Source organism: Poecilia mexicana, unplaced genomic scaffold, assembly GCF_051168715.1.
Source record: "Poecilia mexicana isolate PSO_F unplaced genomic scaffold, ASM5116871v1 scaffold_15, whole genome shotgun sequence".
Lineage (NCBI taxonomy): Eukaryota > Metazoa > Chordata > Actinopteri > Cyprinodontiformes > Poeciliidae > Poecilia > Poecilia mexicana.
Genome location: NW_028263384.1, coordinates 7481728 through 7502920, shown reverse-complemented (window position 1 = coordinate 7502920; position 21193 = coordinate 7481728). Strand labels below are relative to the sequence as shown.

At 37.7% G+C, this 21193-nt stretch overlaps 1 protein-coding gene across 2 annotated transcripts in view; it reads left to right on the top strand.

The window, feature by feature from the left end:
* The first annotated feature begins 2504 nt into the window (after window positions 1-2504).
* abch1 (ATP-binding cassette, sub-family H, member 1) overlaps window positions 2505-21193 on the top strand; it is a 37689-nt gene continuing 19000 nt past the window's right edge. The window contains exons 1-10 of one of the 2 annotated variants that reach the window (XM_014980170.2): window positions 2505-2694; window positions 6189-6337; window positions 9207-9366; window positions 11587-11741; window positions 12843-12950; window positions 16175-16268; window positions 18612-18686; window positions 18907-19084; window positions 20803-20899; window positions 21007-21181. In XM_014980170.2, coding sequence (XP_014835656.1) covers window positions 2662-2694; window positions 6189-6337; window positions 9207-9366; window positions 11587-11741; window positions 12843-12950; window positions 16175-16268; window positions 18612-18686; window positions 18907-19084; window positions 20803-20899; window positions 21007-21181 — 1224 coding nt within the window. In that variant the 5' untranslated portion in view covers window positions 2505-2661. Of the gene's footprint in view, window positions 2695-2722; window positions 3341-6188; window positions 6338-9206; window positions 9367-11586; window positions 11742-12842; window positions 12951-16174; window positions 16269-18611; window positions 18687-18906; window positions 19085-20802; window positions 20900-21006; window positions 21182-21193 lie in introns of those variants that run through there. The other variant, XM_088012831.1, reaches the window with a different exon arrangement.

Below are 21193 nucleotides of genomic sequence, written 5' to 3'. Positions count from 1 at the left end.
TTTCAAGTTATCGTCCGTGATCGAGATGGCGAGTCACATTTACCGTCTTATCGCAATATTTATTGAAATTTTTTGCTAAATTAACATCACAAAATCTGTGACTTTGACTGCAACAAATTACAATGTAAAAAGGTGAGCAATTTGATTTAATTTTAAGAAGTACTTTAAGAAGTAGCAGTTATTTATAAATATTTTAACAGTCTTTTAATGGGTTTTATCTATACCTTCTGACACAACCAGCCCTTTGAGACCATTCATGATCCTAATGTGGCCCAAAACAAACATGAGTTTGACACACCTGGTGTAGGACATGTCAAGCTGTCCTTACTGGCTTTTTACTTCTGTTAAACACTCAACAAGTATGTAAATACACAATATTAAATAATATTATTATTAAATACATAGCACGATGTTCCCACCCACATAGAACTTTACAATTTTAAAAAGAATATGCATGAGTATACATATTGGAAGAGGCAAGTGACAGCATTGTGCGGACGGAGGAGTGTATGCGTCTGAAGAGAAACAAAGTGTAGATATGGCAGCTTTCAAGCCTGATAACATGGCTCAGATGTTTTTTTTTCTGTCTGTTCTGTGTAGGCCCAGACCCATAACTGCTGACTCAGGACCTTTTACAGACACTCTGTATAAAAGTTGATAATATTTTGTTCACGTTTTTCCTCTGTGAAGAACCTGGTATCATTACGATGCTTGAGGAACGACATGTGAGCATGTGTACGGTGATGTTTGGAGGGAAGAGGCTATTTGTCTTTTCATGATGTTTCCTCCGTGTGTCGTTCTGATGAATCCAATAGATCCTCATGTTCATTTGAGTCATTAAGAGTTACACATGCTCAGCCAGTATGACAGTTCACACATTTAAAAAGTTGCCTTTTTGATGTAAACTTTTATTAGTCATTATAATATTGGGGGGAAAACATACATATTTTTTTTTTCCTGAAATAAACACGTTCCAGTCAGCTTTGACTGGTTTCTATGTCTCTGCTGAAAAACATTGGACCCACAGCCTAATCCTGCCAATACCATGTTTCAGCTTGGAGATGATGTGTTAGTGATAGTTTTAACCCTGACAAAGTATTTCAACATTGGCTAAAAAGCTAAATTTTGGTCTTATCTGAATGAAACAAGCCAATCTTTGTTTTATGACATAACTTTAGCTTATTCTTTACTTGTCTGCTGGTTTTTCCACTAACATCCTCTAACAAACCTTTGAAGCCTTCACAGAACAGCAGGCTTTATTCTCAGATTAAGTTGACTGCACTTTCATTCATACAAATCAGCATAAGGGGGAAATAAAAGCAAATCCATGCCACACTTTTCAGATTTTATTTGTAAAGCATTTTGAAAACCGTTCATCTGTCCCCTTCGACATCAAAATTATGTCCTACTTTTGTTGCTGTATTGAAAAAAAAATTCGAATAAAATACCTAGGGGAGAGCTACCCTTTGTTGCTAGGAAACAGTAAAAAAAAAAAAAACACTGATCATGTGACCAAATAGTTAGGAGGAAGGCATTATTTAATAAAATTTGTAAAGGTAATCACCATGGGTTAGGGTTTTATTCCTTAAAATACACCTTCCAAACTTGAAAGTGAATACAGTAAATCATTAAAAAATGTGTTTAGACCATAATATATATTTTAAAATTTGTTCCATGTATCAATTATGCTATATGAGCTACGACATGAGGTCAGAAACGAAGATAGAAGTGTAGCATTTTAACTGTGGGCACAAATAAAGTCGAAATAGTAGCTTAGCTGCGGGGTCAGTTTTGCCCGCCACAGCTAACTTTTACCCCAGTCTCCCATAGAAGTTTGCCAAAAATGTTCAGGTCACACGGGAAATTTTACTGTCATAGTCTCTTCTACGGCAACTCTGATATGGAAATATGCACTATATGATCATTTGTGGGTGAAAATAACAAATAACCTTCCTGAATATGTTCCAGTTATTAGAAAGCAGTTGGGAATCCCGCAGCCCATCCGTGCCTCTCCTTGTCGCCCCTTTGTGGCGCTCTCTGCTGCACAGATCCAGTCTCCTGTCCGGTGTTCAGCTCCCTCCCCTCCTCCTCCTCCTCGCTGCGGCTGCCATGGCTGCGGAGGCTTCCGGCCGGAAAGATGCGACCATCACCGGCCCAGCAGACTCCACCGAGATGCGGGAGCAGCTGGTAAGTTGCTTTTGATTTTAAAAAATAGAAAATTTGCGCCAAAAAAAATGCTTGTGGTGCGCATCGAGGCGCTCCTCCTTCTATAGAGCGGGCCTTGATGCACCGCTGCACCGGGATGGAGTTCAACTCTGCTGGATGCACGCAACCAGAAGCAGCCGTGTCGTGTTTTGGCGTTTTCTCTCAACTAGGAATAATATTTATGAATAGATTTATGCGCAAAGGGAGCAAGGATGCGCCTTATCGCAGGTGGTGTTGAATGGCGTGGAGGGGAAGAGAGAGACATTAGTGGCTCACATCCTGCGTGACGCGCTGATATGTCAGGGGGAGAAGTGAAAGTAGAGGGTCGGCCCAACGCGCAGCTTATAAATACTTTGTGATTGGCCGACCTCGGAGCAGTCGGTTCTCTTTTACTGGCCACGACTTTCCGCCTTTTAAAGAGTCTACGCAGGAGAGCTGGTTTTCTTCCACCTAGCGATGACGCAAGACCCCAACAACTTGGCAGGAGAGGTAGGAATTCTTCCTGATCACCCCAGCGGGGCGAGCGGTGAATGAGAGCAGACCTGTTGGGTTCACTTAGGTCAGTATCAGAGGGAGGAAGTAGGTTCTCACAGTGCAGAGAACCAGTCCAGTGTTCCCATCAATTACAACCCGTCTTCTGATTGGAGCAAAGACACCTGGATTCGGACCAAAATCTGAAATTAGGAGCTAAAAAGTCATCTTCATCATTTTTATTTTTATTATTATTTTCAAATTGGTGCTTTGGAAGGCACCTGCTGAACGATGAAGAGCAAAATGTGTTCACCTGACAAACACCAAGATGTGGGGACCTATTGGTCCTTATGGGACACAAAGCATGGACCCCATAAAATGAAGCATTGTTTTCAAGTTAAGGGTTAGATTTAGCTGTGTGTGTGTTCGCGCATGTGTGCATGTGTGTGCTATTCTAACTGGATATTTATTAAAGAAGGAAGCATGCCTTTCCCCACCTGCTGGCTCGTGAACTAAAACCTGTCCTTCAACTTAGTTGAGATATTTGTGTCAGCTGACGTTCACATGCTACTAACTGAATGTCTTCAGAGTGAGAACTCAGTCAGGAGTCAGTTGCTCTGACACCTCTGCACCGTTCACTTTCTACCCACGTCTTCTCTGCTGGGTGAGTCTTATTGCTGGAATTCTCCATCAAATCTTCATCAGCAATGCAATGTCAACATTTCTTATGCAGTTTAATTTTACATATGTATGCAAAAGTAGGGTTCCTCTTAAGCAGAGCAGAGGTGTATTAAGGATGAAATATTTAGGCTACAGTGGCAAAGGTTAGACCGAGCAAATGCTCCAGATTATGCATTGCAATCCCTCTAATCTCCCTGCTGGAAAATGAGAGATTCTGGATTAAAGGAGGAAGTTAGTTGGGGGGAAACAGCAAAAGAAATGCTGTGATTACAGCTTGCTGGGTTCCTGGTTGTTTTTGGAACCACATAATTTGTGTCCTGATGGCTGGAAGGCGGTGATGCGAGCATATTGCGAGGAATGTCCGAGTACGATCCAGTAGGTGCTTTGCGACGTGATGCTTGTCTGCTGCTTTTCAGGTTGAGGGGCAACATAGTTTGGGTTCCTGCTTACAAATTCTGAAAGAATGGACCTAGATCTCACCCTAAGTGGTTTGGTGACCGCCTCCTGAAGTAGAGAGGTTTGTTTTTTTCCAGCAGATTGCATCAGGGTGCTTTGAACAGAACAGCTTCTGTAAGAATGAAACTCAAGCAAGCTGTTTGAGTGTCTTGCACCGCTTGAATCCATATTTATTTTGTCCTTTTAGGAGTGAAAGTTCATATGTTTAAAGCCCATTATTTCAGACAAAGATTCGTCTGAGAGTACAAATAAAACTTTGAAAATATTGAGTGGGGAAAAATAATGTCATTAACAGTTAATAAACTGCAAATTTTAATACATGTTTATTCTGTGAATACACTTGTGTAAAGGTTAGACATGCCTATGAAGCAAAACAAATACTGCACCAAAAACAAGACATTGGTTGATGCATTTATAGAATGAAAACTCTGAGAAGTATTAATTTTGTCGAATTTAACGATCAGGAAGAAAAACAACAATATATTTCTGTATTGGTCCTGCTGATCCAATCAAAGCAAATTAAGGGGAAATTGTCTAATTGTTCATCGGCTCCAAAAAATAAAAATAAAACTTTCGAACTAACTTTCACATAAAAAAATGAAATATGTTTTTCTAAGCGATCTAAATGTTCCACTAGGTTTTGCATTCATAGAAAGGCCATTGGGGACATCATGTTCTGGATCACAGATGGGAATATTTTCACAATAAGCATTACATGAAGTCGATGACACACATTCTTTTGTCTTGAATTTAAGCAGAAAATCAACAAAAAAAAATTATTTCTTAAGTGAAAGTCAAGGGAGACATAAAACAAAGGAAAATGTCCCAGTTATATCAATGAATCTTTGTCATGAGGGCTTTGTTCCTTTGTAAAACTAAAGTCTGTGTAGAATGAGTGACACAATATTAGTGTTAATGAGCATTAGGCATTGAAATGATTAATAAATCTCTGAGAAAAGAAAAGGTTCCAGAAACAGACGGCTTGTTGTCCTTCAGACACCTGATTTACCAGACTGAGGAAACTGAAGAACGGAAAGTTACAAATTACAGCTTTCATTTTGTTCCATCCAGACCAATTCACCACATATGGGCAAGTTTATTCTAGACACAACTCAGATCTGAGCATTCCTGTCTCTATAAGACAAATAACCACGCTGACCTTATTGCAGCGTTCCAAAACACAACTCCTCTCCGACACTTTTTTAGTACATATTGTAACCACAGAAGAAGTCCAAACATACTTTTGACCGAGTGCAGACTGTACACAATCTGATCAGACTGCTACCTAAGTTCAGCTGATATAAAAAAATTGATTGTTCTTTGTTTAAATGGCTTATTTTTCTGATGATTTCCCCACTTGACTGTAGATTTTGATAAGGTTTAAACCTGCTGGCCAATTTAAAAACAGTCTTTCTAAAAACTTCATACTTAATTCTGTAGGAATCTAATGAAAAGAAGAACATATTTTATTACAGAGTTCAAAATGATTGGTGAAAACAAATGTCTTTGTCTGTGTATCCCTCAACAGCATGCTCTTTACTTCATAATAAATGATGGAAAATATGCTTGAAGGAGTTTCTCAAAATTAATAATTTCAGTAGTGAGCCTCTTTGTGAAACAAGTGAAATTAGCTTCTTTTTAAGCAGCAGCAAAACACCTCTGTAAATATTTGCCAAGATAGACAAAAATGCATGTTGTAACTTGAAAAACGAGTGGGCATTTCCACAAAATAAATTTGTCGTGTGCAGAAATATTTTTGCTTTTTCATACAAAGCACCAATGAAACTGATTTACGTTTGGCAAACAATGCCACAATACGTTTACCAAAATGTGCCAAAACGTGAGTAAAAATGTGCTCCTGTGGCATTTTTTTCTCCATCTTAAACATGGGATTTGTAAATATGCACACAAAGACAAACATGAAGCAATTCAAGGAATGCTGGTGCACTGTGGAAGATTTTATACTTTCTGTCTTAGCAACGGACTTTCACAAAGCCAGGACAGTAGCTCAAACAACAAGTAAAAAATGTAAAAAAAAAAAAAAGAAACCTAGTGTATGTTTTGGGTAGCTTCGTTGTAAAAAAAAAAAAAAACTCTAGTTCTTGTTTTTAGCAATTGAATTGCATCTGCAGTGGAAAATGCCATCAATGTATTGCTTTAAATTGGTTGCAGTTTTTAAAAAATGTGCAAAGGTTTTCTGAATTGAGGTATTTTGCAAAGATAAAGCCACACACTCAAGTCTCAGTCTTATCACAGATTGAGTCACAGATTGTAAGGTGCAAATATTTGATGAGGAGTTGATATAGCAAAGGGCAAGTGATCCGTAGCGTGAACTTTCACTGATGTCCTTTAATAAACTGTCCACTCTCTTCCAGATGACAGAGGGAAACATGAAAAAAGACCTGGAAGCGTCTCTGCCTGCTGCACAGGACAACTTTGCAATCCGGTGCCGAGATGTATGCCGGTCGTATGGAAAGCTAAAGGTCCTAACCAACCTTAACCTGACTGTACCACAGGGACAGATGTGAGTACTCTCACTCTTAAGGGGTTTTCACACCTGACGGTCCATTAGACTCGGTTCGATTGAGAACCAAAATTACAATATTTGTTACATTTTTAGCTAGAGAGGTTCTCTTTCAATCTGCACCGTGTCAGACAAACTGAATCCTTTGAAAAACCTGTTTACCGCCTTGCTTGTGATTGCACTGCACCAAGAACCAATGAAGAAAACAACACTTTCTTCATGAAATGTAAACAAAATTTGAGTGGTGTGAGAAATTAGCAGTTGTAGGATTTCTCTTTTGTCTTTGTTAAAAGACCATGAGAAAATTTTCCCACTAGCTAGATTTGCTAGAGTTCACTTCAGTCGAACTGAAACCTAGGTTTATGGTGGACCAACCTTTTTGGTCTACATCAGAGTTTGATTGTGCATTTCTCCTTGTAGCACTGACAGGCATTAAGTACTCTTCCTAGTCATCCAAGGATGGCTCACCATGCAAATGATGTTTGCATTCTCGAGGGAGCTGCTGGCAGGACGCTCGCCCTCTCCTTTTGTCATTCATTTGACTAATCAGTCGCCAAACTCGTCACCTTCCGGCTTAGAAATCAACGTACTGCCGGTACATACTGTTTGGCTGGTTTTTGTGAAAAGAGGAAAATTCCATCCCTCCTAAGTGCTAATAGAGTTAGAGATGAGATAGCAAAGAAAACATACTGTTCTGTGACACCGCAGCCTTCAGCTTCTTGTAAAAATTAGCTTCTGGTTTCTGTCCTTTGTTTACTGTCGCCACTGTTTGTCTTTGTCATTTCTGTGCCCAGTGATAGAGGATTTACATTGACTTTTTTTCTACATTGACCTAAATTTTGGAATGACAAAAGTACAGTTCACTCATAAATATGTACAGGTTCAGTTTACAGGTCACTCATGTACTGATTCTGCAGAGAAAAGAATAAATATGGACACCATGTCAACAAGGATTCTTATCTATCTACCTCAAACATGCACAAAATAATGATTCAAATTCAGTGTACAGAACCATACCAGTTAAGTCCCTTACAAACATTGCAAGACGTCTTCAGACTGTGTTAAATCATTTAGCACAATAATCACATCTTGCACCATACCTCACTTGTCTGCTGCATTGAGACAGACCATCTAAACTGTACTACATGCTGCTTAAACTACAGTTCACTGAAAATAACACATCATCATTATGACATGGTATTTCTCAACAGAATGATGTAACATTCAACAGTCATTAGGGTATTCCAAGTATGTGTGAAGCTCAATGCTCTAAGAACAGGCAACTTTGTTCTCCTTCCCAGGGCTGAAAGAGAAGAATGACATTACTTTGTTCTTGCAACCCTGGCTTGAGGTGTTTTTACAAGTTTTCCTGGGCACATATTCTGTTGAGAACGTTTTGTCTTGCGGTGTCCAACTATCAAACGCTGCCAAAAGAGGGAACTATGAGGAACCCAGAGTGCTGCACTTTAGTTCATTAGGACTTGCTCTTGTTCTAGCGAGGGTAAAAGAACTCATTTGTTCTTGTACACTATTGATCTTAAGAATATGCAAAGTATGCTGTGACAGTATGTCTTGATTTAGTATAGAATGATAGAAATCAAACTTTCAATCCTCAAACCTGGCAACTTTTGTTTGCCGCTTTAACTATTGTGTAAAAAAAACAGAAACCTTGTTTTAAACTTATGATGACAATATTTTCATCCATATGGGTATTAAAACAACATGAACAATTCTAAGAGCTTGGATCTTTTTTTATTAGAGTAGCATAAAATGTAATTAAAGCTAATATTAGGGAAATAGATAGGGAATAGCCTTTGAAAACAGCCCCAGGAAGTCTAAACTGCTAGCGTGTCTTGCCATAAACATGTTTTTAAGTTTTAGAAGCATTAATGGATCTAAAAACTAAAACAGTTTTTAATAAAAAATTTAAGACTCTGATTGGAATATGTTTTACTGTAAAAATAGATCAATTAAGTCTATTTGCTCTTTAAAACTTTTATTCTGAGCTAAATTATTTACTGCCCTGAATAATTTCCATAAACTTTATTTCAAGTTATCTTTTTCAGAGCATCATATTCTTTTAAATAAAAATAAATCTACAACACGTCTTCCATTTTTACTTCTAAATACTTAAGGATCGTCTACTCATTATGAAATTTTAAAAGGGTTTACTTGCCATTTTCTCCATTTAGCGTAGCTAAGCTACCCTTGTATCTCTACTCTTAAAATTAAGCAAAATAAGAAAATATTGTGATATAACTATGATAAACTAGCAAACAATAACAAAATAGCATGTTTACTAAAAATTCAAATGATTTATAGCACAACAGTTATACATTTTTTTTACTAAATGCTACAAAACAACTAATCAGTTTGCCTCTTCGCCAAGTTTTTCGGGTTCATCGCTGTACATTCTTCATTTACCTAAACAAAACATTTTGTAACCATGCACTCTGACCAAGACCTATTGAATTATTTTTAATTGTTGTTAAGTATTTTTCATATTTATGTAGATGGATAAAATAATAATTTTCAGTGTTTTAGCAAACACCAAAAATATACAGAAGCTGAGAGTCTGCACTGAAAACTCAGTCACCTAGCAACATTGGGGTTCGCAACATTTCTACCACACCTGACAAGGTCCCTCAGGTTCCTGGTTACATCTCAACCAAAGCCTTTAGTTTATCTAACATGATCACCTTCAACACAACTTGCATCCAAACCTGATAAGCCAAGCAAAATGTGTGCTATGGAAAATGTTACAGAATGTGCTAGTAGTAGATTTTATTTTATTTTTACCTTGTTTGTACGTAAAAATCTTCTTTAGTTTCACGCTAATGTGTGAATTGTTCATGATTTTATTTTGCAGTTATGGCCTTTTGGGTCCCAGCGGATGTGGAAAAACGACGCTTTTAAAATGTATTGTGGGAACACTGAAAATATCAAGAGGACACATCACTGTGTTGGGGAAGCCGCCTGCATTTCCTGGACATGAGGTCCCAGGGAAGATGGTTGGATACATGCCGCAGGTAAACTGCAAAACGTAAACACTCGGCTCCCTTACAATCATTTACTCAAAAGTCTTGAATGTTTTGAAAAACAAACACATTAACTCAAAAAAAATTGGAAAATAAAACTCTGTCACATTTTGCTGTCAATCTTAGGACAAGGTTTTGATTTTTAGCTTGTTAGAAATCCACAGATACCCCAGTAAGTGTAGGAGTGTGGAAGATTTTAGGTGTGTTTTTTTTTTTACAGAAAACTCTAGATCCAGCTTTTATATCAGTGAGCTGCTCTTTATGACCAAAAATCCCTGCCTCGCTCTGGGGCTTCAGTAATTTAGCCTGTGTTGCTAGGCGATGCGAACCTGCAGCGTGAACTCGTTACTGTCAAACTAGAGTTCAGATCCGGGGAGTTGCATGCATGCTATCTGTCCTCATATTACCTTAAGCTTCCTGTTCATCCACACAGTGTGACACATATAGAGAGAAAGAACTGACATATGAAATATGTTACTTTTCTTTGATGCCAAGATATTTTTTTTCTTACAACTCAACAAGAGATGTCACCAATAAATGGCAAACCACATGAATGTCATGTCATAGGGAAATATTTTGTTTGTATACTCTAATAATATGGATATTTTTGTGTTGTTTTTTTTTAAGAAAATGCAGTCTTAATCTTTGCTTTATTTTTGTATATTTAAATGACATTTAAAGCATGGTTATTGCATTTTTTCATCTTTGAATGATCAAATTTGCTTCGGTGAAGGTTTTAATGTGTTACTCCTAACTTTTTAGATATCAGGTTCTAGTTAAAGATTAATAGTGGTTAATAACTGACCTGCAGTACATCACTCTTTTTCCACCTTCATGACCTGCTCTCAAACTCAAGGCCCAGGAGTCAAATCTAGCCTGCTGAAGCTCTTTATGTGGCCTCTAGACTCCAAATTACATCAGTAAGTCCCTCCAGTTTTTCACAAATCCTAAAAATTTACACAAAATTAACAGATCTCCACATTTTTTTGGTCAAAAACATTGAGTTTAACTGACTGCAGCCTCTGATGTCAAGAAAGACAAATGCTAAAAAGTCACATTTAACATCATACATTAGCACAAATATCATGAAAAACATATTACACATATTTCTAACTTAGCATCACAGAATATGTGATTTTGATTTCAAAAAACCACAAAAACAATCAAAAATTCCTGGAGGGACAGCTATTTATTAATATTTTAACAGTTGGTTTTATCAACATATTCTGGTACAGCCAGCCCTTTAACTGGACTATATCAGATTTTTGATATGGTCCAAAATGAAACTGAGTTTGACATTCCTGCTGTAGATGAAGAAAACAGCTAGCCTGACAGGCTGCAATCAAAGTGAACTTCTACCATATTGAAACATTACGCAAAACGCTGATGGTAATGTTCACAAACTCTGTTTTATAACATTTTTAATAACGCTGTTAGCATTGGGTGATTATTTACTCAGAAGCTGATGATTAAGTAAACAGGAAATGGAGGTTGGGGGCCATGCGCCATCAGTAGTCTTCCTGTGGGAAACATACTCGGAACAGAACGTGAATTTTGTCACCAATTCATTGTGGTAAAAGTTTATAGGTCGATCCAAAAGGGTTTGTCTAAACTAATCAGCATTCATACAGAAAAAACAATGCAAAAAGAGTTATCAACTGCAGGTAGGATATTACCTGTTTGTTACTTGAAATCTTTAGTTTTACAGGTAGGACAAACAACCATAGTCACACACAATTACTGCTAAAGGCATTTCAGACCGACTAGTTAACCTAACAAGCATATTTTTGGACTGTGGAAGGGAGTCGCAGCACCAAGAGAGAACCACACATTCACAAGGAGAATACTTCATACAGGAAGCATTCTGCATGCTTCCTGTATGCTGGGATTTGAACCCTGACCCTGTTTTTTACACATCAACTGCCCCACCAAACAGGCCTTTACCAGAGCATCACTTCAAAAGCTCTTATCTTGTGAAAGCACACACTTTTTAGTCATGTTTTTAACACGTTGAATAAACATACTGTAAGTGATTGTATGCTATCATGAAAATTCATGGTTTTGTGTGTTCAGAAAAGAATCATGCAATAACATGTGGAAAGACTGATATCCCCAGACATCCGCTGAAGTGGAACCTACAGGGTTTTATTGCTTCTAGTCTAGAAAAACACATGAAACAAGTTACAACACGGGTCTGTTTGTGTTGCACAGGAACTGGCGCTGTACAACGAGTTCACCATTAGCGACACCTTGACTTTCTTTGGACGAATCCATGGCCTGACATCGAAGGAAACCCAAGCGCGCATGAACTTCCTTATTGACTTCCTGCATCTACCTCAGAAAAGCAGCCTAGTCCGAAATCTCAGGTAAAACTCATTTACCACTTTACAGGCACTTTACATCTAGTAATGACTTTAAAGATCCCGCACTCGGATGTCCACCTGGTTGAGGCTAAAAGCATTTTATCGTACGATGCAGCCAGTTAATGATGTGCTGTGGACTTTGAACCTCGAATTATCTGTATTAGTGAACCCACATAGGCAGACAAACATGATCTCGTCTCTTGAGAGGCTGTAAAGCAACAAAGCAGTCAGAGTTTGTCTGATAAGCGCTCGGGGAAAGTTAAATTACGCTGCCGTTGGGCGTTTTATGACTATTATGTTCACAGCAGTGTTGACAGAACTGAAAGCCCTTGTTAGACTTACTATTACTTAAACTTAGTAAAACTATATTTCATTAAGTTTCACTTTTTTCACGTTGTGTTCTGTATTAGCTCTACCACGGTTCTAATGCTGATAAAGTTTTCTTATTTCTCTTTAATTTGGTGTAAAAATTTGTTTTGGTGTCGTCTGGTATAATATTTTGAGAAGATGAAGGGATGAAGCTTCATTTTGAAAAGCTAAAAAAAAATGATCAAATCATGTATTTCATGACTAGTTAGTCTTCATCTTGTTCTTTTTATTATTAAATTATTTCAGCTCGTGTTTTCTGGTCTCCCTGCTACTCAACCTTATTAAGTAAAGAAGTCATATTATGCGGGTGTGAATGCTGTGGCCTAATATGGGAAAGTCCATAATACACGCCTCACTGAAGATATGTATGGTATGCACAAATATGCTCCATATGTAGCCTTTACAATGGCGTTTCATGTGTTTAATTATTTTATAGTCTCATATTTGTTTAAAATGCAGTGTTAGATGTATTTGCTCAGTTGTGATTTGCTAAATATCACATGTAAAGAGGTTGTTTTTTGATGATGTCATCCCTGTGGTTAGTTATTGTTTACCTCAGTCCCATCAGGCAGGTTTGTCTTGACCGTTTTGTTCTGGAAGCTTCCCACCTTTTCGCCTTCCTCTGTATTGAGCGGCATGCATAATATCAACCAGTTACGAAACAACCGGCGACACTGGAGAAGGATCTTCCTGTCTGAATTTTTTTTTCTCACGTTTTGCCCCTGTGTGTCACAGCGGGGGTCAGAGGCGGAGAGTGTCTCTCGGAGCTGCCTTGCTGCAGAATCCTGAGCTGCTCATCTTGGATGAACCGACGGTTGGAGTGGACCCTGTGCTTAGAGCCAAGTATGTAGCCGCCTGTCTGTCCTCTGTGAGTCACCCAGCAGGTCTGCAGACTGCACTTCACAGTCATGTGGAACTTTCCAGATGCCCTTACACAAACACAACCCACTAAAGGGAGACATCTTATTTGGATACAACTGAGGCCCAACTGGGTATAAATCCCTAAGGAATGATGGAACCAAATATTTGCATACATTGTATATATATAAAAACACATCACATTTTTTCCTCACATTTAAATCAGACTGAAGTTTTCCTGTTTCAGCTCAGTTAGCATTAGCAAAATTATTTCTATTTACTAAATCCTAGAGAGATTAGAGATGTTATGGGAGATTTTCCTATCACTTTCTTTAAAGTCAGAAGTTCACATGAAGCTTGTAATGCCTTTAGATGATGATCTCAGAACTGTCATGGCTTTTACATCCCAAATCCAAAATGGGCTGGTGGCATCATCATGTGTGCATGTTTTGCAACAGGAGAAACTGGTGCACTTCATACAAAATACAACACATCAGAGCGTCACAACATATCAATCAGGAAGTTACAATATGAGTCCAGATTGGTCTTTCAAATGTACAATGACCCTAAGCAATATTATATATACAGCATAAGGTTTCCCCCAGAACACTTGCTAAACCCAGTGTCACAGCGGAGGTAGGGCAGTCATTCATCCAGCAGCCCGTCGTGTTTTTGAGTTAAAAGATGTTTAAAGTTGACAAGAAATTTTTGAATATCACTTGATAATTATGTGTCATTGGAAGACTGGAAGATTAATACCTGAACACCAACTATAAAGTCCTAAAAAAATGCAAACATTAAAAAACACACTTAAATAAATAAGCAATGCTTAACCTGGTGGGGGCACAAATAAAGCCTGGTGGCCCGCCAGGCTTATATTACACTGGGGGGACACCCTGCAGTAGGTTAAGGACAGCAGAGTGGCCATCAGAAATTTTTAATCTCATTCCAAGAATATGCCAAAACTTCAGCAAAGCTAAAAGTTTTGTGTAAGTCAATGTCTTTGTCTATGTATGTAAATATCTGATTTGGACTGGATTTGTATTTTAGGTTTATTTTGTTTTTTGTTTTTACATAGAAGTAATATTAATAGTTTCTTTTTTTTGATTGTTGTGTTTCTAAACAAATGTCTTATTTATATCTTTTTTCTTTCCTTTCTGGTGATAAGTTTAAATTTAGCACAGATGATCTGATAAATCTTTTTCGACACGATGATGAATATCTTCTCAGTTCTAAAAGCTTGAGAGAAGATGAGCAAGAAAGTATTTACATCAAACTCTAATATCAACTTTATCAGCTGGAAAATGTTTCTTTGGAACCACGTGGTTTCATAAATCAATAATCAAAACCTTATGTTAAATCCTTTTATATCACAATATCAATTTGTAGCTGATTGCTTTAGTCATCAAATTAAGTTTATTGCCGTGGGTTTTGTTTTTCTCCGAAGTGCTCTATGTTATCTGCAGAACATAGGCGTGGGCCATTGAGATATTCTCTCAGTATGATAACGTTAAGCATCAGTGCCACTTCATTTTCATTTTCACAGTTTTTTTACCTTACTTAATTTCAGTATTTAATTGTAAAGCGTTTAATTGACCAAAGGTTGTAAACAAAATGTGTTTTTAGTTCAATCCAGAATATTGTGTACATCACCAAAGGTAAAGTTTCGACTAAACAAAACGACTATTGATCAACTAAAAGGAGTTAATAATTTTTCAGAAACCTTTCGTTATAGCAATATATAAAATATTTTGAAAATGAGCCATTTCTGTGAATTTATTCTTAACTTTTTACAGACACAAAATACACTTGAATTTCCTCTTAAAATGCTGCAACAGTTCTAATTTTCTGTCTTTCTATCTTTCTTTATCATTAGAAGATTTTCTTCAGTGCTCAGTCAGATGAAGTTGTTTCTTGGACACGCAGCACTTTAAAAACAAATCTGCTTACATGACTGTAAGCAAGGGGAAAAGATTTCTTTCAGCACACTAACTCGCAGTGCACAGCAGCAGGTGGAGATAAGAGAATATTAAGCTGGCATCTCATTAAAAAGATGGAAAATTTGCTGGGTTTCTCAACTGAAACGTGTCTGGAACCAGGTCATGCTTACTTAACACTTATGCTTGTACATGAGGGAAAATGACAGCTGTATGTTATTCTGATGCTTAATGAATTTCAAGACAATCATGATGTCAAAAACATCCATATATTCATTTTATCATGTATTCCTGCTTATTCATATGGGGCCCCTTGGAGCTGCACTGAAAAACCAAAATCTCACTAAGTATTTTATTTCTAGTTTCAAATGCAGATATCTTAGTACACTTCAAATAAGACAAAACTAACTTACAAGTAACTTTTTTAGTGAGATAAGAGCTTAATTTTAGTCAATAATTCCTTAATACTGATTAAAAGAAAAAATACTAGTTCCACTGGCAGATAGACATTTATAAGTGAATCTATAAGTAATTTGCCAGAGGATCTGGTACATTTTCACAAATATTAAGGAATTATTGACTTAAAACAAACTCCAACATCTTGCTCAAAATTTGTCTTATTTCCAGTGCAGTAAAATATTTGCAGTATAAACTAGATAAAAACAAACACAATGCCTAAAGAGTTACCTTCCATTTATTTGTTTAACGTGAACACTTAACTTATATGTCTATAAGTTTTGTGTCATTATAAGCAGCGACGAATACACTATAATTTATTACTAAGTATTTTCAGCAGTGATAACTTATTGTAATTTTAGGATTAGTTCATTCGTCTGAAGCCACTTTTTATGACTGTCCACAGATTGAAGTTCAGTTTATCTTTCCAAAAGATAATCAGGACAGATTGTATTACCTTCACACCGATAGCGTCGGTAAATGCCTAACGTTCTGCTGACCTGCTAATAGTAATGGTGCACTGACAGCTGCGACCTGGCAGAAGGGTGAAAAGTTTCACCACTTAAGGTCAGCACCAATGGTTTGGATTATTCCTGAGAAAGGTGGACATTTCTTTTGTAATATCCAGCCCTGCGGGGTGGTCCTGCGGCGTAGTTGCGTAATCACACGGTCTGGCCGGATCAGACGGCCAGAAGCAGGCCTGCTGCTGGTAAAGGAGCAGGCCTGCTTTACCAGGAAATCTCCATTCGTGCACAGGTCAGGTGTTATGTAACACGTTGTTATTTATTTATTTATTTTTTTTATCTTTGGTTTTAGGATCTGGCAACATCTGGTAGAGATTGTGAAGACAGGGAAAGTCTCTGTCATCATTACTACGCACTATATAGAGGAGGCCAGGCAAGCTGACGTGGTAAGCAGATATAAACAGGCGCACCTGTGCACACACTGCAACAAAATGAATGGACAGACGCAGCCGAGCCAAGCATGAAAGAGAACTATCAGAACATCTATAGATCAAAACTCTTTCACAGAATAATGAGTCTGGAGATGAATTGTAGTTTTTATTAGTTTTGACAGCAGGATCATGAGTTCAAATTCAGTGAGGGTACGGTGGAATGAGGATGCACAAAGGCTCACTTGTGTGTTTATTTACGTCTTCTGCTCTGGTTGGCAGATTTCATGCGGTGGAGATTGCTGCCGTAATTAATAACGGCTTTAAGCGAGTTTAAACGTGCTGTAAAACTGCAGTGGCTTGCTATTTTTAAACGTTCACCAACCCTTATATTTGGTGTCACCCATTGTAAAGACTTGAAGTTCATACCAGGTTAGATGTGCCTCAGCTGGAGGATACTAGCAACAAAAATTGGGTGAGAAGAGGAACAAAATAAGGAATTAAAATGCATATGTACTCAACATAGTTCATAGTTTGGGGTTTGTAAAAGATTTTGTCCAAATTGACAAAAAAAAATTCTGAGTTTTGTAAAACTTGAAGTTGAAAAGAGGACATAAGAATGATCACATTTGCATGAAAATGATGTTAGGAAATCAAAAAGCCCTTTGCCTTCATATTAACATTGAGTCACTTTCTCAGAAAACTAACTCCAGGTTCACCTGAAATCCAATAATTCTTTGAGTTCATGTATTGTTTTACAAGTAATCTTCTTTATAAAATCCAAGAAGTTAAATTGCAAGTGAATGTTTGCAATGCAGATTAGCTTTTCTGTAATCCAACCAAAGCTATGTGGTGTAGATTAGTTTATGGAGAGAGCAGGTTTAGCTAAGCTCATTGAAGACAACGACTTCTTCTACAGTACAGTTTTCATTCTCTAAAAGCATGAGGCATTTCCTCATGCTGAAAATCTTTTCCCTGTAAACCAATCAGTCGAACCGAATTGTGGTTTTATAATTGTTTATTACAATCCTTTTCTTTGCTACTAACAGCACAGAAATAAAATGCTGGTTTACTGGTGACAAAGCTAAGTGTTATTTTTTCTAGATTATCTCACAGGCTCCTGTATAACCTCCATTCTTCGCCTTGTTTTAAAAAAACTAGATTTAAGCTTTGAAATTCAGTCAGAATAAGTTGTTAATTACTGTTGGAGCTAACAGTACGGCTGAATTAGCTAGCTAGCTAACTCATGAAAACTCAAGGCAGAACAGCTTTGTTTTTACCTTCCACTTCACCATGATGACAAGGCAAAAACTGATGTGCCTGTTTGAGCTTGTTAACTATGTGTTTCATAAATATTCATCACACTTGTATGAAGACGAATCGTTGTTCTAGTTCACATGTGTCAAGCTAAAGGCCCGTGGGCCAAATCCAGCCCACCGTAGGATTTGACTGCTTCTCTGGTTCTTGGTGCAGAATTTCTCAGCACATGACTGTCTTACTGTCGTGTAAGAAGCTTTTTTAACCAGCTCAGTACAAGTCAAAACTGCATGATTTGAATACAGAATGTAAATATGCTTTTCTTGTTGTTGAACCCATAAACATAGAGTGAAAAAATATCCAATAAAACCAGTATAACCACTTATGTGAGTACTTTCAGTATTAAATGACAGCTTGATGAAAGACAGCCACATGTGCAGAGTCAGCATGATGTAGTCGCTAATTGGCTCTTTTAATTCCTTGCCAGAGGAATGCTTTGTTCGTGTAATAAACATCACAAAGATGCTCTGCTCTACTTTTAGGGAGTGAGAAGAAATGAGGTCTCCTGGCTACTGAAACATTGCCATGTCACTTTGATGTGACTTAGAAAACAGGAGTTTTATCAATGCTTTTCATGCTATAGCATCTCCTGTAACAGGTTAGCAATGTCAGATATTGCACATTACTTTAGTTTATGGCATGTGTGCATCAGAAATGTAGGTTTTGACATCTTTTTATGTACGGTATACGTAGATGACTTTTTTTATTTCCTTCTTTCTGTTTGTGTTCACAATGATTTTCAGGAACTTGATAGATAGTCTAGATGTCAGCTTCCTTTTGTACGACCTACTTGTGTATTTAGTATGTCCAATTTCATTCTCTAAAAGCATGAGGCATTTCCTCATCCTGAAAATCTTTTGCCTGTAAACCAATCAGTCAAACCAAATTGTGGTTTTATAATTGTTTATTACAATCCTTTTCTTTGCTGCTATCAGCACTGAAATAAAATGCTGGTTTATTGGTGACAAAGTGTCTGTTTGGAGTCAAATCAAAGTATTCTCCTATGAATTTTATTTATTTATTTATTTATTTCATTTTCTTAAGGTTGGTCTGATGAGAAACGGCCATTTGCTGGCAGAAGGTCCTCCAGATGCAGTCATGAAGCAGCACAGTGCAACAGTGAGTACTCTCTAGGTCTCAGGTGTGTGGCTCCTGTCGGGGTCAGGGAGTCGTTCTCGATTTCTAATGACTGAAACGTGACTAAGAAGGGGGAAAAATAAATGTAGAGAAGGTAACCTCTCTCTGCTCTTTGGGCTGTTCTCATACAAACTACGCAAAAACCCCAATTAAAACCCATGAGCTGCAGCTTGTTCTGACCTCTGTTACGGGCTGTTTGCAGACCCTGGAGCATGCCTTCTTGCAGCTGTGCGAGTCGTCGGACCAGAACTCCACGCAGGAATCCAGCTCAGAGAGCGAAACCCTGGAGAAGAGCCAAATGTTCGCGAATGGCCGGGACGAGAGTCAGCCAATCCTCGCGGTCGGGCCTCCACCTGTGGAAGACATTCCTAAATGTACAGGTACTGATGTATGCACAATGTATTATAGTTATAATGTGTTTTTATTTTTTTTATGGAACTCCACGGACAAAAGTAATCGAAATAAGCCTAAAAATTCCGAGGTTTTTTTCACCTGGCTGGTGAAAACATTTTGCAGGCAAATGTCTCACAATGTTGTTCCAAAATATGTCTAACTGTGACCAGGGATCAGTTTTATAAATCTTTTACAAAATCCCAGTCGAGATCTGGTTGAATAAAAATTAAATAGAAATCAAATAAATATCTGTGCTTGGAATCTGAATTTGAGACTTTAAAAGCTTTCTTCTTTTTGGTTCCCAATCATTTTGTTCCGTCTCTTTAATTAAAGTGGGATAAATCTTAGAAGTGGAACCTTATCTGAACTCGCTCGCATTTATGTCTCCATATCTGTCTGAGCGGAGCCGCTTTATGACTTCAGGCCTTGTGATTCCATGTTGAGATACGGCCTTTAATAGCAGCTCTAAGTTCAGTCTATCAGGGAGATCTTATCCAGACATTAGTGCATTCTGGAGACAACAGATACGGTATGAAGTGGGATCATGTTTGTTCAGGACATGTGCTCGGTGCCAAGTCGCTGGCGTCAATCTGTCGTCGACCTTCTTTGGAAAAATTGTGTTGCTTTATGACATTTAAATTTTTATATTTTTCTTTTTACACAGGAGCACGTTTATGTTTTTCAGGCTATTCAGATCTGAACATTTATATGCTACAAACATGGCAACTAAAAATAGAGACATAGTTCACTCATTATTGACATTTTGTAATGTAAAAGTTTCAAACTTAACTAGATTTTATCACTTTTTAGGGGACAGGCCAAGTCAGACCAGAAGGAAAATGATGCAGGGTGTCCAATGTGCGGCTTCTAACTGCACGGGTAGTTGCTTTAGATTAAAAGTTTTAATTTTTAATTAGGGCAAAAATTATCACAAGTTAAACATTTCTTACAATAGAAAAGACTGGCCACAATACAAAGAATTATATTTTAGCCTTTAGATTTTAGGCTCATTCTGTAGGAAATTTTTATGCTTATTTTGTGGAGATTTTTGTATTTATTCTGTAAATTTAACCCTTCAAGGCTCCATAATTGAAATTCTAAAAACTGTCCTTGAGCCAAATCAAACATAATATTCATGTGACAAAATAAAATCAAAGTATTCATCTTTAAGTAACCAGGATTTTTGTTTTCTCCTGCAAGCTCCACATCTTTCCTGTGACTTTTACTCAATTTTGCTGCACCCAAATCTGGTTTTTAATCACTTTATTAAAATTGGCTAAGAATGGAAAGAATTTACAAAGAAAAGAGAGAGACCTAAATGATGTTGTTATTGCACAGAGTTGACTATTTTTTTTTCTTTTTAATCAGGACCTAAACATTTTGAAAACTGGATTCCTTTTTTATTTTTTTTACGTTTACCTCCAAAACGTGTTTGAAGTTTTGAATCTGCGGTAATCGATCACCTTCCCAACGAAAAAATCAGAAAGTTTGTTTCGTTAAAGTACTCTGGTTTATTGTTCAGAAGGAAAAATGTGGTTTTTTTGACCAAAACCGAGTTCTTTAGACATTTCTTGTGACACATAGTTTGGACACCCATCACCTGAACTGTACTGCGGTGCTTACATTATGTTATATGGTCACATCTACGTTAACTTGAGGTTCTCCCAAAGCATCATGGATTATTTTTCTGTGATTTGATGCTCAGCGGACTGGAAGGTGCGGGCCAGATACATCCTGCCAAAGGGGAGAAACATCGGCGCGCTGTTCATCAAAACAATGGTGCGGATGAAGAGAATGCCAGGGTATTTCCTTTTCTTTCTTTCTTTTTTTAATTTCTAATCAATAACAGCAGGAGAGAAACAAACAGAAGCTTGTTTAGTGACTGGTTGGGTCTCCTGCGGGCTTGCAGCTCGTTGTGTTTCCAGTTCCTGCTGCCGGTCATCCAGATCTCGCTCATCTGTCTGTGCGTCGGCGGAGATCCGAAGGGGATCAAGGTTGCTGTGGTGAACAACGACAGCTACCCGCCGTCCAGCTCATTCAGCCAGTCGCTGCTCACCTTCCTGGACAACTCCAGCGTGATTCAGGTATGGCTTCGT